The following is a 19170-nucleotide window of genomic DNA, read 5'->3' as shown; positions in this document are numbered from 1 at the left end:
TCAGTAGTCCTGGCAGTAGGCGCAGATCCCTGACGAAGCTGAGGGCACTCGGCCTTCCGATGGCCGGTCTGGTTGCAATGAAAGCAAACCATAAACCCCTTGGGACACTCCCTAGCAATGTGCCCCTCCTTGCCACACTTGTAGCAAGCACCGGCTCGACACGCCCCATCGTGACCCTTGCCGCACTTTCCGCAAGTGCGGTTCTTCGAACCTCCCGTCCTCGAATCGGCGAACTTGATCCGCTTGGCTGCCGGCTGACACTGAGCCGGCCGCCGGTCTGTCTGCTGAGACTCGGCCTCCTCCCTGGTCTGAGTCTCCAACTCGATCTCACGCTTCCTGGCATTCGCCTGAAGCTCAGTAAAAGTGTGGTAAGTGGAGTTTGACACAAACTCTCGGATCTCCCTCCTCAGAACACCCAAGTACCGGCTCATCCGAGCCTGCTCTGTGGCCACCAGTTCGGGGCAAAACATCGCCCTCTCATGGAACTTCCGCGTGATTGCCGCCACCGAGTCAGTACCCTGCTCGAGGGTTAAGAACTCCTGAACCAATCGTTCCCGCTCCACCGGGGGAACGTACTCATCCCTGAACATGGCAGTGAACCCCTCCCATGTCACTGCCGCAGTTTCTGCCAAAGTGAAGTTCGCTATCACGAACTTCCACCAATCCTTCGCTCCCAGATGGAGTTGGTTCAAAGCGAACCGTACTCTCAGGTGCTCCGGGCATGAACAAGTGTAGAAGCACCCCTCTATATCTGCGATCCACCTCATCGCAGCAATCAGATCCTGCGTCCCATCGAACTCTGGGGGCTTCGTGTTGCTGAACTCTCGGAACAGCAACGAGTCACCCCCCTGTGGCCTAGCAGCGGCCACAGCTGCGGTAGCTGCAGCGGTTGCAGCCTCAGTCAATGCGGCGTACCGCTCATCGAACGTCTCCATCAGTGTGGTCTTAATAGACCCAAACATCTCCGGGATCTCAGCCCGGATCGCCGCCGCTACTTCCTCGTGAATCATCTGACGAATCTCCTCGTCACTCACACCGCTCGAACTCGCTCCGTGGCGTGGTCTAACCATGATGTCTCTGAAATACAACATAAACTATCAGGGACTCCAGCGAGTGTAATCGCACTCGATAACGCAACCCTACTCAGTCTCCGATATCCAGGGATTCTTACTTGGGCCTCCCACTGACCCGGTGTCCTCGGTAGTACGGGCCCAATACTACCAACCACACCGCATCAGTGTTCACCCCAAGTCTTCCTCTCCAAACTCCGGATAGTGAGCACTCTACTTCGGATATGCACTATCTACCCGCATACTAGCAAAGCATCTCATATAGGCAAACTTCCCTAGACTAAGGCATCACAAATCAGGCCACGCTAGTCCTATCATGATTACCTAGTCTTCTAGCATGCATAACAATTCATATCATATAATATTGTAAGGTATTTTGGGGATCTTTACCGTTCGGGCGCTGACTGATCGTACACACTGCTTCTTTCTTGATTACCACAACACCATTTACAAAAGTTTATGCCTTTATTTAAAAAGTTTCCTCAAATCCTCGGTTTGAGTTCAGTTACCCCCGAAGGTGCACCCGAATCCCTCAAACCAAGGCTCTGATACCAATTGTAACAACTCAAATTTTCAAACCAATTTTTCATTTTTAAAATATAATTATTTCCATTCAAACAAGGCATAAATAGTTTAAGTATTCTGTCAATTACAAATATTCAAAATCCCAAGATCATAAAAGCATTCTTCAGTGTGTATCGATCACGCCGGCGCCTTCCCACGGTCCTCGCTAGTGCCTGAAACACATACATAACATCTGTAAGCATAAATGCTTAGTGAGTTCCCCAATATACAACTTACGCACATACACCTTTCCAGGCCCTGACCTTTCGGTCATCAACACTACGCCTTCCGGCCCATAACATATTCGCCTTCCGGCCCATAACATATTGCCTTCCGGCCCACATAACATACATAGCACATATAACAAATATCTTACCACATATAGCATACATATTACATATCATACCTGACCTTCCGGTCACACAGTCAAACCCTTCCGGGTGCAGTATAGTGAGAAGACTCACCTCGTGAATGCTGAAAGCTAGCAAATCCTGAAATCACTCGTGCACAATCCGACGAGCTACAACCTCCCTATAACATCACATATCTCATTAACACATATACCTTCTAAGTGTGACTATCCCTAAGAAGTCAGACTTAGGTCAACTCTGGTCAACGGTCAACGGTCAACTCGACCGGACTCGGCGAGTACCATGGCGACTCGGCGAGTCTAGACGTCCTCCAACTCTCTGGGATTCCCTATCCACTCGTCGAGTATCCTCCTTGACCCGACGAGTTACTCCTGGAAGAATCGCGGGGCCACCCCGACTCAACTCGCCGAGTCTGAAGAACGACTCGACGAGTCCCAGTTAATCTTCAAGCTACTCGCCGAGTCTGCTCATCGAACTCGGCGAGTCCATGCCATGCAACCGCTCAAACTGCATCCCAAGGTCAGAACTGCTTCGACCATTCCTAGGTCTGGCCTTCCTAGAATGATCTACCACGTGAAGTCCTCATTTCAGTGCTCATGATACACCATGTGATTCATAATTTACATTTTGACCTAAGGCATAAGGATTCCAATCCAAAACCTTCATCAACTCCCGAATTGCATAGACATGGGACATTCTGGACCTCCAAGGGTCTCAATACAGGTTTACACTCGTTTAGGGAACTAGGGTCACAGTCAATCTAATCACACAAGGGTTCCATAAACCCTAAATTCATAAATTCATCAATATAGCAGAGCATACACGAATTCTTACCTGGATGATGTATTCTCTGTGTCCCCAATCCTCAGAATGTGACCCCCTTGCTGCTCCCTTAGCCAATCTCTTCTCTTCCTTGCACAATCACTCTTCTATAATCAATAATGGCCTATGATCCTTGCTCCAGATGCACCCAATCGATTTAGGGTTCTTCTCAGAAGGCTAAAATGAATAATGACGGCCAATAAGTCTCCTTTATACGTCCCAAACCTGAACGGTTAGGGTTTTCGCTAAACAGCGTCGACTCGCCGAGTCCATATCTGGACTCGTCGAGTCCAGTCGCGATCCCGCGACCAAGTCTGCGATCCTACTCGGCGAGTCTAGGCTCCAACTCGCCGAGTCCCCTCTTAAATCACCCCAAAACATAATATTAATAATACCTGAGATTTCGGGCTGTTACACAACATATCACGCGTCATTATTCAAGGCACCTCAAGGAGTTCTAGATTCGGTGGAAAAGATTAGGCGGCAATTTCTTTGGGGAGGGGGTGATCAGAAATAAAGTATTCACTGGGTCGACCGGTCTAGAGTGATCGCTCCTATAAAAGATGGTGGATTAAGGGTTGGTACTCTTAAAGCTCAAAATTTGGCTTTGCTAACTAAATGGCGGTAGAGACTGGTTAATGATAGAGATAGCTTATGGAAGACTACAATTATGAGGTTGCACAATCTCTCTTGTAAGCCCATTCATTACATTACCCGTAAATCTTCCAATAGCGTATGGTGTAATATAGCTAAAGTTGTCAAAAGTCTGGAGGTTCTAAATATCGATCGATCAGAAATCTTTAAGTTTATTCCTGGCTTCAATGTTCAAATCTTGTTACGAAAAGACCAATGATGCAGTCCCATCCTGTTTCAAGTTCGTTTTCCATCTTTATACAGTCGGGAGGCAATTAAATGTTGCATATTGGAGGATCGACTATCTGCTCATGGTTTCACTTGGAACTGGAAACGTGAGCCCAATGATGCGGTTTCCCTACACAAATTAATGCAGTTGTACAATGTTATAAGAGAGTTGATCAATCTTCCCTTGTCTTCTTTTGGTTTATGCTTCACTAAATCCACTGATGGCGGATACAATGTTAATGCTATGAGGAGATTAATTGATGATAATCTTATCCCATACAAGGGTCTTTTGATCTGTTCGTCTAAAAGCATTACATTGAAGGTAAGATGTTTCGTCTGGAGTGCCTCTTTAGGTAGGATCTCGGTTACTGATACCTTTGCGGTTAGAGGAATTAAAGTCTCGGAACCTCTCTGCCCGCTGTGTCAAAGAAATGGAAATTGTCAATTATCTTTTGGCCAGGTGTGATTATATTACTGCAGTGTAGAAATGGATTTTTAAATGGTGCAGGATCCAACATCAGCGATACCTTAATGTCACAGATTTTCTCAACCATGCCGCTACGTGGGGGAACTGTCCCAGAAAAAGACAAATTCTTGAAGCGATTTTCTTTTGCGTTATGTGGAGTGTTTGGAGAGCAGTGAATGATGCGGGGTTTAAAAAAATTATCTGTAACCCCGCCAATGTTGCTGATAATGTTATCTCCCTAGTATTTATTTACTTGGTGCAAATTGTGACAACCCGAAATTTCTAGTTTACATTCTTCATTTTTATCAAAGTTAGCTTCGTTTTGCCATTTTATAATGAAGTATCGAGTCTTAAAGAGCGCTTAAGGTTTAGTATAATTGAAATACGCGTCGGAGGATGGGTTAGTTTGGGTGTAGCATTGGAAAAACGAGCCAAACACACCAAACCAGGTGTGTGCGGCCGCACACTAGTATGTGCGGCCAGCCAGCCGCACACAGGCCAACCACACACACCTCCAACCGCAACACCCTCCTATATATACTATCCTTGGTCATTTTGATCATTTCTTACACTCTTACAAAGCTAGGACTCGAAAATCCTCTCAAGTATCATCCGGAAAGGTAACCAAGAACACCATGTTTTATGGCAGCACACCTGGCCGCACACACATGCTGGCAGTACACTTGGCCGCACACATGGGCGCACACACACATATAGTGTGTATTCAGGCCATACACTCTCTTGTATAGCCTTTTAACCCTTCGTACAATCATTTATGGTTGTAACACTTCAATATAAGTGTTTACTAGTCCCTAAAGTGGTCCCAATTCAATAGTTAGTTGTTCATAACACTAATTATATTCATATATGTATCAATATGTGCTAAATAGGATTCGCGTGTGTACTCAAGTCACCACTTGATACTTAGCAATAGATCCAACATTGTCATCAGAACCACTCACTACAGGTGAGTTCATACCCCTGAACGAACCTTTTAAATGTTTTTACATGTTTTATAAGGGGGAAATGCAAGTTAAACATGCCAGTTATCATATCAATCACATGTGATTGATAACCCGCATGCACAAGGATTTACCACACTGTTAACTGTTTTACCAAGTTTGATACTGTAAATGGTTTTCTAAAATGTTTCCACTTGTTCAAATCTCTTACTTATATTGTTTTATCAAAGTTTCATTTAAAACTGATTTATGAAAGGTTTCCAAAGAAATTCTAAAGGTTTTCAAACTTATTTTACAAAGGAATACCCAGTCGTGTTTTTCTTAAGTATAAAGTTTTCTTCCATGTTTTGATACCCCACTCGTTATATACCACTGCCTTGTTATACTTTTAGTTAGTGGATACTTCTACTTAGTTAAATGATTATACTTGTTTACACTCTTACTTAGTGATACGCTTCTACTTCACTTATACTTGATATCGCTTCTACTTCACTTATACTTGATATCGCTTCTACTTCACTTATACTTGATATCGCTTCTACTTCACTTATACTTGATATCGCTTCTACTTCACTTATACTTCACGATTCGGTTATTACATACGATTCGGTTATTCCACACTGTACACTTATACTTCACGATTCGGTTATTACATACGATTCGATTATTACATACGATTCGGTTATACATCACGATTTGGTTATACTTCACGATATGATTCCACTTGTTACACACTCAAACGTAGTTAGATGTATGTATGTGCTTGTATAGATGCATATAAATAATGATTAAAGGACTTAGGAAGGCTTGTCCGCCCTATTTCCTTTTCTTCGTTGAGATGTGGTCTGGTGGGATCGGATGTCCATCCGAAGGTCGTTTGATTCATTAGTTATATATTATGTATACGAGCATAGCCATATAGGTTTACTCTATTCAGTTCAGTTATGAGTCTCTACCTCTAGTTCAACACTTACATTAGAAACCCACTACCCACTAGAAACCCACTACCCACTGTTTGGAAGTCATTACCCACTATTTGGGATGCATCTTCGGGACACGACCTTCTCCGTCGTCTAGTTGGTAACCAGAGTCTCCTGTAGGGAGAGCAGACATTGTGTGTATAGATCTATACGGGATTGACACCCCCGCACCCTGACTGCTAGCTACAGTCCACGACCCACCAAGCCAAGGGGTGAAAAATGTCATATTTTATAGACGCATGTAGGGCGTCTGGTACTCTAGTGTCGGTTAGTATGGTTACGAGTACCCCGGGTTACCTTATAATTCATGGCCTTAAGGTAACGATATTTCACCAGCAATTTACACTGTATGCTGGTAACTCATTCTCAGAGTCACACTGTTTTTGACCTTGCAAGTTGTATCTTTCATTTGATACTGTTTGCGGTCTATATTTCTCTGTTTTTGACCTTGCAAGATGTATCTTTCATTTGATACTATCTATGGTCTGTATTCACTGTTTTAGACCTTACCAACTGTACCTTTCATTTGGTACCTTCTGGGGTCTGTGTCTCCTTTTGGTAGACTGAGCCAGGCGTGTCGTTCATTCGATACTCTCCTGGAGTCTAGGATTCCTTTGCCTTAGTCAGCAGTCCTCACTGCTGAGACATATGGTATTTCCCTAATTCTTCTTGCTTTCTTTAATAATCAAATTCAGTATTTTGATAATGATAGCGATTAAGGGAAAACTACTTTTACCACACTAACTCCGTCCAGTCTTGGTATAAGACTGCTTTTATTAAAGAAAATATAGGATTTTCTAGAAAGAACTCTAATACACTGTAAATTCTTAAAATACTACATTATAAAGTTATTCGAATAAAATGTCACTAAATACTTATGAACTCACCAGCATTTGTAAAAATGCTGATACTCGCTTTTCAAATAACTTGTATTCTCAGGTCAGCATTAGACAGGTACATCCCCGAAGCTGTTGATGAAGATGGCTTAGTACCATGCTGTATTTATTATATTTGCTTGTATTACTTTGATATCCTGTAATGTAAACCATGTAAAATTATTACTATTAATGCAATGTTTTATTGTATTTTGATTACTATAATAAATGTGTTGTGATACTTGACATGACGTCATCCACCCCAGAACGTTTCCGCCGTTCCGGTTTTGGGGTGTGACACAAATACAAGGCTATATGAGTTTTTATATTTCTTAATGCTTGTCTAAGTTTTGTTATCTTCCCTTTTGTTCATACTTTGCCTTTGCTACTTTTGCCTTTTGCCCTCTTTGTTTTTATTTATTTATATTATTTGCTGCTTAAAATAAATAAAAAAATAGTAGGATGGTTAACTAATGCGTTTAGTAGAATTTAGTCGTGTTCAGGTAGTATTTTGTTTAAATTTAGTTAAGACGTGGCAAAATGTGATTGGTGCTAATGACGGGTAAACCGTCATTTACATAAGGTTAGTAGTGCTACTGTTATAAACGCACGCCAAGAAAACAGAAGAAACAGGAGAGACGGCAAGCACCACAGATTCGGGTCTCCGGATACAAAATCCCCTTTAGATCACAGCCTAACCCTAGAAACTCAAATCCCCCCTTCAGATCTCGAACTACTCTTTCGATTAATCAGCAGTCGAATCAAAATGGGCACATCGGCGTGTGTAAAGGAAGTGGATAGATCGGCATTGGTGGCGTTTGCCCCCGATGCGCCCTTCCTTGCCGCCGGAACTATGGCTGGGGCCGTAGACATGTCGTTCAGTTCGTCTGCAAATCTTGAAATCCTTAACCTTGATTTCCGATCTGATGATCGTGACCTTCCGGTATCAGGTGCTGTACCTAGTTCAGAACCGTTTAATCGGCTGTCTTGGGGGAAATCACCGTCTTCGGGATCAGAAGAATTCTCACTCGGTCTCATTGCCGGTGGACTTGTAGATGGCAACATCGGTGTCTGGAACCCTCGCTTACTCATGAGGTACGCTACTATTAACGATGCACTTCGTTGTAGCTGGTCAGATTGCAGTCGTTTACTGAACTTGGTTGAGTCTTACATTAGATTCTGCTTCTTTTCTTCCGAATCCGAGGGAATTGTTTGTATGAACTTCTATTATGTCATTGAGAATGTTGAATGATACGATTACTTGTAGCTCAGCTCCTACAGGCTAACACACTCCCCCAATTCCACAAAACTATTATATTATTTGCCATACTATGCTCTTATCTTCATGTAAACCTCATTATTATTTATTTTCATTGATTCTAGTCCGGAGGAAAGGGAAAATGCTCTTGTTCAACAACTATCAAGACACAAAGGGCCTGTGAGTTTTATTTTTCGTTCGTGGGATCTAACATTCACTGACACTTAAAATAAACCGTTATTGAAAGGTTGTGCATCATATCTGTTTTTCCAGGTTCGTGGTCTGGAGTTTAGTTCCCTTTCTCCAAACCATCTTGCATCTGGCGCTGAAGAAGGTGAAATTTGTATATGGGATTTTGCTAAACCAACAGAGCCTACACATTTTCCTCCCCTTAAGGTAACAACGGCTTTACTACATTTTCATTATCCAAATTTTGATCTAAATTTCCCATGGCAATTTCTTATTAATATTATTATATGTGAGCTGCAATCTTGTATATAAAAAGTAGAAAAAAATCCAGGATTTTTCTCTTAATTTGTTTTATCCCCTGCATTCCATCCATGGGCTTTTGCTTATAGACTAATAGTAGAAATATGATTACAAGTATAGGTGGTATTTAGTTATATGCCTTTCAACTTAGCAAACTGAGTTTAGTACTATTTACCTCTCTTTAGTTTTTTATGGGCCTCAATTTTTGCTTCTCATCCCGTTTATCATAAAAGATCTAGGCCCTCATTCTTTCCCCTACATTCATATATTGTTTGCCAGATTAAAATTTTATTCCCATTAAGTTCATTAAGTCATAAAGAAACCATACTTCAAATTCTGCTGTTCTCGAAGAAACCATTAAGTTCATTGGGTTCTCTTTTAAATTGTTCATTTTGCACAAGTCAGAAATATTTGAGGGCAAACTTGTAAAAAGCCATTTGAGTTTTGACATCTAAATTCTAATTAACCTGTGTCTGCAGGGCAGTGAATCTTCAACACATGGAGAAATAGCATATTTGTCATGGAATAAGAAGGTCCAGCCTATCTTGGCATCAACTTCTTTTTATGGAACAACTGGTATGGATGTGAATTACCTGAATATGTTTTAGCTATCCAAATATTAATACATCTTTTTAAATCTTTTTTTGGTGGTTGTAGTGGTTTGGGACCTCAGGAAGCAAAAGCCAATTATAAGGTAATTTTATGCATTCAGATTCAGATGATGAATTTGCAAATAATTACATCCACCAACCAATTTAATATGAATTTTTTACTTTTCAGTTTCTCAGATTCAGTTAGAAGAAGATGTTCAGTTTTGCAATGGCATCCTGATTTTGCTACTCAACTTATTGTTGCCTCAGAGGATGATAATTCACCTTCACTAAGGGTAATGATTATGAATTATGCCTTCGTTTATGCATATCCATATTTTAAGCTCTTAATTCTTGCAACTTACATTTGTTTTTGGCATGCAGTTATGGGATATGAGGAACACAATGTCACCATTGCGAGAGTTAGTAGGTCATACTAAAGGTATACTGCTTTCTTTCTTACTCAATGCAGAAATAACAACTTAAAAAACAAAGTCAGGGAAATGATTCTTCCCCAATTAAGTCTTAACTTTTTACAAATTGCTTTCATTTATGTTTTCCTTCAACTTGCTCAAGTGTACCTTCATTTTCTCAAACATCATTTATCCAAGACATCATTTAAAAAAAGGCCTTAGAGGGTGTTTGGGATTTCATTTAAAAATAACTTATTGACTATTGGCTTATTGAAAAGTCAATAAGTCAAAAAAAGTGTTTGGCAATGTGAAAAGGACTGTTAAAATAACTTTTCATCAACTCTTTAAAAAGGAGATTTCAATAAGTTGGGATTTCTAGCTTTATCAAAACTCCTTATAGCTTTTTGGGTTGTAAAAGGTAAAACACCCCTTAAAAGATGTTAAGTTAAAACAAAGACCTTTTAAAAAATAACTTATTGACTTTTCCCACCACAAAAGCTAATCCAAACACTTTTTTTAAAAACTCCTTTTCCTACAACCATAAGTCAACAAGTCCTTTTGAGTTTCAAAAAGAAAATTCCAAATATAATAGAAGCCTATGCTTTGAATATTCTATATAGTTTTCTCATACTCTTTTAATCTCTGATTCACAACAAAATGATATAACAGGTGTTGTTGCAATGGAATGGTGTCCCCATGATAGTTCATATCTGCTTACATGTGCCAAAGATAATCGCACTATTTGTTGGAACACTAATTCTGCTGAGGTATGTAGATCTTTTTTTAGTTATTTTTATGACAATATTTACTAAACATTATAAAATGGTATTTCACTTTTCAGATTGTGTCTGAACTTCCTGCTGGAACCAATTGGAATTTTGATGTGCACTGGTATCCAAAATTACCAGGGGTCATATCAGCATCTTCTTTTGATGGGAAAATTGGTATTTATAACATTGAGGTTAGCTATATTGTTCCTATTCAATGTTGTTATGTTTCATAATTGTTTGTTTGTATTTTGAGATTTATGAAATGCTTATATTTGTTCTTTGATTCATGTAGGCTTGTGCTCGATATGGTGTTGGTGAGGGTCATTATGGCTCAGGTAACATACTTCTTCATGCTCGATTTCATTCGTTTCTATTAAAAGACCAAAATACCCTTTTTGCAATTGAAATAAATAGATGCATCTTTTCTATTTATGGAATGGAATGGGGTTCAATAACAAAAATTGAATCATATCATTACATTTTTTAGAAATCAATATCCTCCTACAATTTCTTCCTACTTATCCTCCTATTCATTAGATGAAGACAAGTGTCAGAATAAAGAGATGGGAGTAAGAGAGAATTAATGATATCCACATGTCATAATATGAGTTGGAGGATAATTAGGAAGAAAAGTTAGGAGGATATTTAAATTTTCTTATGTTTATTAGTGTTTTTATATATGTTCAGTATACATAATTAAATTATAATATTTTTATTATTTTCAATATATACAGTGAGGGTATTTTGGTCTTTTAATAAAAACGAATGAATCTAAACTCCTTCCACCCAGCCAAACAAATATTTCGAAAGATTCTAACAGATTTGAATTTTGTAAATTTGGCAACCAAAAACCATGGAATGGAATCTCGAATTCCAATTTCATTGGAATCCACCAACCAAAGACGCCTTTATTTCCCCTTATCTTTGGCTTTTAAAACACACCATGGAATGGAATCTCGAATTCCAATTTCATAAGAATCCAGTAACCAAAGACGTGACCTTATATTGCCTTATCTTTGGCTTGTATATTTTTTCACTTCTGAGTTTTGGTGTTCTTTTTTTGCCCTTACATATGTCATATTATCTTATTAAATGCCGGTTTTTATATATTTATAATTTCTGTGCAGCACCTTTAAAGGCTCCAAAATGGTACCAACGCAAAGCTGGAGTGTCTTTTGGTTTTGGTGGCAAACTTGTTTCTTTTCACACAACTGGTTCTTCATCTGGAGCTTCAGAGGTACTTCTAATGGTTTTCCATTGCCTTTCTCTTTTATTTATCATCAGGGCAAATTGTGGGAAAATAGCAACATACTCTGCCTCTTCACCAATATAGCCAATGTATATTGATCTGAGGGAAATTGAGTAAACTAACAACCATTATAAATGAGGTTTTCAAAGAAAATAACCATATTTTTTCAGTTTTTGAAAAATCACCACTTTCTCTAGAATGCCTAATTCCGGAGTACTGTTCATATTCCGGATTTTTTTTTTTAAATTTTCAAAGAAATTTTTTTATTTTATTTTGGGATTCCAAATGCTACATTTTGAAAATTTTAATGTCATTGTTTCTCAATAAGATGTCTAATTTCATGCACTAATAACGTATGTAGTTCACATTATTATGTTTTTTTTAAACCTTTTTGTTAAATTTAAGTAAAAACGATTTATTTTTTTTTCGAAGTTCCGGAGTTGTTCTTCCAATTTCATACTTGTTCTTGAAATATCGGAGTTTTTTTTTTTTTTTTTTTTTTCTTTCTGAAATCCGAAATCCGAAATTTTAGCCCGGAATCCGGAATGCCATTCCGGAATTAGTAAAAAAGAATGTTTTTTCTTGGTCCGGAATAACCCCATTCCGGACAAAGTGGTTATTTTTGCAAAAAAAAGGGTTATTTTTTCAAATACACATTAAAAAGTGGTTAGATTACTTAATTTCCCTTGATTTTAATCATATTGGTAAAAACTGATGTAGATACTCGTATTGGTAAAAAAAGGCAAACTGCATTCCTATTTTTTTTGAAATTTGCCTGTTATTTTTTAGCTTAACATGTTTTTCAATACTGTTTTCAGGTTGATGTGCATGAGTTGGTTACTGAACATAGTTTAGTTAGCACCTCATCTGAATTCGAAGCTGCAATGAGTAGTGGAGAGAGGCCTTTATTGAGGCAACTTTGTGACAAAAAATCTCAAGAATCTGAGTATGTGTTCTTAATAATTTTATGGACTTTTCTCATTCCAAATAAATTTGAGGCTATCTTTTTGGTTCACGGAATCCACCAGAATTGGAATTTGATATTCCATTCCATGACATGTTTGGTTGCCTTGGATTCCTTCAGTTTTCGTGTTTGATGGATTTCACCATCAGAGTTCAATGCCATTAAAAGACCAAAATACCCTTATATTTTGAAATAAAAAAAATCAGAGTGTTTTGGTTTATTTATCTCAATATATATTATGAGGGTATTTTGGTCTTTTAATGGCATTGAATTCTGATGGTGAAATCCATCAAACACGAAAATTGAAGGAATCCAAGGCAACCAAACATGTCATGGAATGGAATGTCAAATTCCAATTCTGGTCTGTTAATATATTATGAGGGTATTTTGGTCTTTTAATGGAACATCAAACACGAAAATACCCTCGTAATATATATTGAAATAAAAAAATCAGTTTATCTTTTTAATTTTTTTTTCTATTTCAATATATATTATGAGGGTATTTTGGTCTTTTAATGGAACATGAAACACGAAAATACCCTCATAATATATATTGAAATAAAGAAAAAATCAGTTATATTTATTTACAAAAACATTTTGTTGAATTGTCAAAAACAGATCTGAAGATGACAAAGAAACATGGGGATTCTTGAAGGTTATGTTTGAAGAAGATGGAACTGCACGTACAAAACTATTAAACCATCTTGGTTTCACTCTACCTTCAGAAACACAAAACAATGAATTACAAAACAACCCCTCTGAGTCTGAGGATATAACAACTTCCCACATTGATGAACCTAAAGAAGGAGAAGTAACAGAATCCAACCTGACACTGAAATTACCAAATGACCCCTCTGACAACGGGGAAGATTTCTTCAACAATTTCCCAACTCCTAGAGCTGAGACCCCTTCATCAACTTCTCATAACACTTTTGTCACTGAAGAATCTGGTCCAGTTGTTGAAGAAGAAGAAGAGCCAACAAGAGAAAGTGATTCACAAGATGCTTTGTTTGATGATGGTGTTCAACGGGCATTGGTTGTTGGGGATTACAAGGGAGCTGTTGAACAGTGTATAGCTGCAAATAAGATGGCAGATGCTTTAGTTATTGCTCAAGTTGGTGGTGCTTCCCTGTGGGAGACCACACGTGATCAGTACCTTAAAAAGAATACTTCTCCATACTTAAAGGCATGTTTTTCTTCTCTTTCTTTATACTTTATATGTTGTTTACCTTTGATTTAAGGGCTAAATGCAAGAAATATCAACATAGTTTAATGTTTTTGTGTGTTATAGCATTCTGCTTTCATTTATTTTAAAGGTTGCAAAAGTAATAAGAATTAGAATATAGATAAAATAGGGTTTTATGTAGAAAATAGAAAAGTCCCATTATTTTGGGAAAATCACATAATCTGTCGTTTCCTATTAAATTAAAAAAGGAGTAAATTACATGAATGGTCCCTATGGTTTAGGGTAATTTGCGCGTTTGGTCCCTAACTTATTTTTTTAACTCGGAAGGTCCCTACTGTTTGTTTTTCTTACGTGCTTGGTCCCTGTCTTACCTAAAAAGACTATTTGGCCCTTGATTTTTTAACCTATTTAAATAAACACACCCCCAACCCCACCCACCCCTCACCTTACCTTACCTACCCCACCATTTTTCCCTCTTTAGATAATAGTCTTTTTAGGTGAGATAGGGACCAAGCGCGTAACAAAAACAAACAATAGGGACCAAGCGCGTAACAAAAACAAACAGTAGGGACCTTCCGAGTTAAAAAAATAAGTTAGGGACCAAGCGCGCAAATTACCCCAAACCATAGGGACCATTCGTGTAATTTACTCTTAAAAAAGCGGTTTTCCGTTCATTTGGGCAAAATGTTAAATAATCTGGACTTTTCTATTAAAAAAAAGATTTAGGACTTTTTCAAAAACTTTCCCAAAATAATGGGACTTTTCTGTATAAAACCTTATAAAATGAGGACATTTTGTATTAGTTTTGACTTTTTGACCAAGTAGACGCGTTTGATCCAAGCCAATCTTTTGGCTGATTTTCTAAAATCCTACAAAGTCACCATCTACCAGTTTTTTACAACTTCTGTTTCTATTAATGTTTGTACTTTCGATTTTTTTTTTCTTATGAAGACACACTTTGAAAATTATAGCCAATTGTAGCATTGTACTTTCAGTTTATTTTATTATTTATTAAAAAAATTGTTCTTTGTAAAATCTACCCAATTATAGCAATGAAACAATGAAACTTTCTTTGTATTGGGTTGATTCTTAAAACTAGAGCTTTAATAGAAAAAAATGGAAGTTGAATGTTATAGTTAACAAATCAATGAAAGTACAATGTTTTTTTTTCTTCTTTGTTGTTTATTAAATCACAGCTTTTTTAGTTTCTACTTTTAAGTGCGTTAGTTTATTAATTTTATAATTTTCTACTTGACAGGTTGTTGCTGCAATGGTAAATAATGACCTTGTTAGTCTAGTAAATATCAGGCCCCTCAGATCTTGGAAAGAAACTCTTGCTCTCCTCTGCACTGTAAGCTAATAAAATAACTTACAATTCTGAGAAATCAATGATATTAATTACTTTTTTACCCCCCTCTAATCACAGTTTGCACAAGGAGATGAATGGACTTCACTCTGTGATACTCTTGCTTCTAGACTCCTAAATGCTGGAAACACTTTAGCAGCAACTCTTTGCTACATATGCTCTGGAAATATCGATAAAACTGTAGAAATCTGGTCAAAGAAGGTTTCAACTGAGCATGAAGGAAAGTCCTATGTTGATCTTCTTCAGGTAAAAGTCCTTTACCTTTTTTAATCTAATATATACATAAAATCTTTTCCTTTTGGTGAATTGGTAATTATATAAGTTGTATGTATTTGAAGGATTTAATGGAGAAAACTGTGGTCCTTGCTTTAGCAACTGGACAAAAGAGATTCAGTGCTCCTTTATGTAAACTTGTTGAGAAGTATGCTGAGATTTTAGCAAGTCAAGGACTTTTATCAACAGCTATGGAGTATTTGAAACTAATGGGAACTGAAGATTTGTCTCCTGAACTTGTAATCTTACGTGATCGAATTGCCTTCTCATCTCAACCAGGTATTCACTATTCATTCTGCTTCCCAACATTTTAAACCCTAAACCCTACATTCTGAATGAATTTGTTGTTTGTTATTGTCTTATAGAGATAAATGGAAACGCATCTACAGATTATGCATATTCTCAAACACATACAGGAAACGTATACTCTGCTAACCAACAAACAAATCCTGTTGTGGAGCCTGTTCAAAATTATTATCAGGTATTTATGCTTTTTATATTATCTAGAGTAAATTACACGAATGGTCCCTATGGTTTGGGGTAATTTGCACGCTTGGTCCCTAACTTATTTTTTTAACTTGGAAGGTCCCTACTGTTTGTTTTTGTTATGTGCTTGGTCCCTATTGTTTGTTTTGTTACGCGTTTGCCCCTGTCTTACCTAAAAAGACTATTATTTAAAGAGGGAAAAATGGTGGGGTAGGTAAGGTAAGGTGAGGGGGGTGGGGTGGGGTTGGGAGTGTGTTTATTTAAATAAATTAAAAAAATCAAGGGTCAAATAGTCTTTTTAGGTAAGACAGGGATCAAGCACGTAACAAAAACAAACAATAGGGGTCTGAGTTAAAAAAATAAGTTAGGGACCAAACGCGCAAATTACCCTAAACCATAGGGACCATTCATGTAATTTACTCTCTATACACGAGTTGTTGTATCATTATCATCTTAATTATTTATTTATTTTATTTTTTTTATTCAGGAAAACTATCAACAACCACCTGGGCCTTCTTACAGCAACCAATATGAACAGCCACAACGTAACATGTTTGTTCCATCTCCTGCAGCTCCCACTCCACAGGTATGAAAATCATTGATCCTAATTCCTACATTCTTCCAGTTCTTTTATCGAATGACCAAAATACCCTTTTATATATTTTTTTTAGATGGGATTCAATCAAGCTCCACCTGCAAATCAACCGGCTGCAAGACCCTTTGTTCCCATGACACCTCCAATGATGAGAAATGCTGACCAATATCAGCAAGCTCCCACTTTGGGTTCTCAGTTATATCCTGTACGTATTTCTTTCCATTCCTTGATATAAAAAAATAAGTATGATTCTAAATTTCTAATTTCAAACACCATGTTTATCAGCAATCTCAGTTGAATGCAAATTCCAATTATCAAGCGGGCCCACCGGGGCTCGGTTCCTTTACCCCGGTCCCATCTCCAATGGTCCCCACCACCGGGCCGAAGGTACTCCATGACGTGGGACCCACACCTCCTGTAAGAGGATTCATGCCTATTAATAACAATACAGGAATGCAAAGAACAGGATCCGGTCAAATGCAATCCAACAGTGGCCCCGAGTCTGCTGCACCACCTCCTGCCACCCCTCCTCCAACAGTACAGACTGCTGACGTGTCAAATGTTCCTGGTATTTGAGCTTTTCATAATTCTAATAATATTATATTCATTTAAATAATTGTGGAGATATCTTAAATGTTTTTCACTTTTCTATTGTGGATGCTATTATAAGAATTATTTTTGAAAGTTAAAATTAATAGAAAGACAAAATTGCAAAAATGGTCCCTGTGGTTTCTCATTTATGTGGCTAAGGTCCAAACCTTTGAAAAGCTGCAAATTTGGTCCTTTTCAACAAGTTCTGTTGTGGTTTTGTTCCCACTCTTGTTAACTTTAACAGTTTGGCTGCTAACTTTTTTGAAAATGACAATTTTACCAAACTACAAGGACCATTTCTGCGAAAATGGTCCCTGAGGGTAAAATTGTCATTTTCAAAAAAGTTAAAACCCAAACTGTTGAAGTTAACGAGAGAGGGACCAAAACCACAACATAACTAGTTGAAAAGGACCAAATTTGCAACTTCAAATTTTACCCTCAGGGACCATTTTTGCAGAAATGGTCCTTGTAGTTTGGTAAAATTGCCATTTTCAAAAAAAATTAACAGCCAAACTGTTAAAGTTAACAAGAGTGGGACCAAAACCACAACAGAACTTGTTGAAAAGGACCAAATTTGCAACTTTTCAAAGGTTTGGACCTTAGCCACATAAAATGAGAAACTACAAGGACCATTTCTACAAAAATGGTCCCTGAGGGTAAAATTGTCATTTTCAAAAAGTTAAAATTAACAAGAGAGGGACCAAAACCACAACAGAGCTTGTTGAAAAGGACCAAATTTGCAACTTTTCAAAGGTTTGGACCTTAGTCACATAAAATGAGAAACCACAGGGACCATTTTTGCAATTATGTCTAAAAGAAAAGTTTTGACGTTCTGTGTTGCAGCCCAACAGAAGCCGGTTATTGGGACATTGACCAGACTGTTCAACGAGACATCAGAGGCTTTAGGAGGTTCACGAGCAGTTCCAGCTAAGAAACGAGAGATTGATGACAACTCAAAGAAACTCGGTGCTTTGTTTGTGAAATTAAACAATTCTGATATTTCCAAAAATGCTGCTGAAAAACTTGTTCAGTTATGTCAAGCATTAAATCATGGCGACTTCACTACAGCCCTCAAAATCCAGGTATTATAATATTATATTATTATCTCACACTCAAAAATGTAAAAAGACATGAATGCCCTTCTGAGTTCTGATCGTGTTGTTTTTTTTGTTTTTTCGTTAGGTGGATCTTACCACCAGTGAATGGGACGAGTGTAGCTTCTGGTTAGCAACACTGAAACGAATGATCAGGATTAGACAAAGTATGGGATAAGCATAAGGCACAGTTCTTTTCAGGGTGTGGATGTGTGGTGTTTTTTTTTTTTTTTTTTTTTTTTTTTTTGTTAACTTTCTATAAATTAATTCGGATGGTTTTGAATTTAAAGAAGTTAGATTACAGGGTTTTGCCATAGGTATGGTTTTTGTTTGTGTATTAAAATAGATTTCATTTTCTTGAGTAGCTAAAGGACTTAATTTTGTTGAAAATTGAGAGCATAGTTTTTATAAAATACGCTTGGGTTGTACTTGTATTAATTCTTATACTGTTAGCATATCATGTTTTTTTTATGATTATTTCCTCATATCTTGTAGGTCCCATTTGTTATGTAGGGCATTATGTATAAATAGAATGACCTTCATTGAGTTTGACATGAATTTGATTGGATCGGACTCAATAAGACAGTTTACAGCTTTTTTCCACGCATAAATAAACGTGCATTCATGTCCAATGATCCCGAGGAAGGTTATAAGAGGTGTGAGAAAAGTTTGTGATGTATTTATTGCAAAGGTCTTTAAGGACGGACATCCAATTGCTCTTTGCATAATATGGTATAAGCAACCATCCGATGACAAAAACCTAAAATTTGTCATTGAAATATGGGTTAAAGTAGGGGTGAGCACTTGGATCACATCGGACTACTATCTCGGAACCGATTCTTGGGCTGGACCGATTTAAGGTGAAAGTGTGGCCG

At 37.8% G+C, this 19170-nt stretch overlaps 1 protein-coding gene across 1 annotated transcript; it reads left to right on the top strand.

Moving 5' to 3' along the window:
* Window positions 1-7575: 7575 nt before the first annotated feature.
* LOC145100527 (protein transport protein SEC31 homolog B-like) lies at window positions 7576-18733 on the top strand. The gene is made up of 22 exons (XM_079037771.1): window positions 7576-8066; window positions 8355-8409; window positions 8503-8625; window positions 9198-9294; window positions 9376-9412; window positions 9499-9604; window positions 9693-9750; window positions 10391-10488; window positions 10563-10682; window positions 10784-10826; window positions 11619-11728; window positions 12559-12686; window positions 13323-13890; window positions 15149-15241; window positions 15317-15502; window positions 15595-15808; window positions 15895-16010; window positions 16503-16601; window positions 16687-16815; window positions 16896-17178; window positions 18045-18283; window positions 18384-18733. The coding sequence occupies exons 1-22, from the start codon at window positions 7738-7740 to the stop codon at window positions 18471-18473; spliced, it is 3321 nt and encodes a 1106-aa protein (XP_078893897.1). The 5' UTR covers window positions 7576-7737; the 3' UTR covers window positions 18474-18733.
* Window positions 18734-19170: the final 437 nt, after the last annotated feature.

Source organism: Lactuca serriola, chromosome 1 (assembly GCF_051521515.1).
Source record: "Lactuca serriola cultivar US96UC23 chromosome 1, Lser_US96UC23_V15, whole genome shotgun sequence".
NCBI classification, from domain to species: domain Eukaryota; kingdom Viridiplantae; phylum Streptophyta; class Magnoliopsida; order Asterales; family Asteraceae; genus Lactuca; species Lactuca serriola.
The sequence above is the reverse complement of the archived record's forward strand: the minus strand, read 5'-3'. Positions and strand labels throughout refer to the sequence as shown.

What these genes read in the sequence shown, in the direction of transcription:
- LOC145100527 (XM_079037771.1), top strand. Translation starts at nt 7,738, where the DNA reads ATGGGCACATCGGCGTGTGTAAAGGAAGTGGATAGATCGGCATTGGTG. An exon ending in TGCCTTCTCATCTCAACCAG is followed by an intron (nt 15,809 to 15,894) that starts GTATTCACTATT and finishes ATTGTCTTATAG; the next exon opens with AGATAAATGGAAACGCATCT. An exon ending in CTGTTCAAAATTATTATCAG is followed by an intron (nt 16,011 to 16,502) that starts GTATTTATGCTT and finishes TTTTTTATTCAG; the next exon opens with GAAAACTATCAACAACCACC.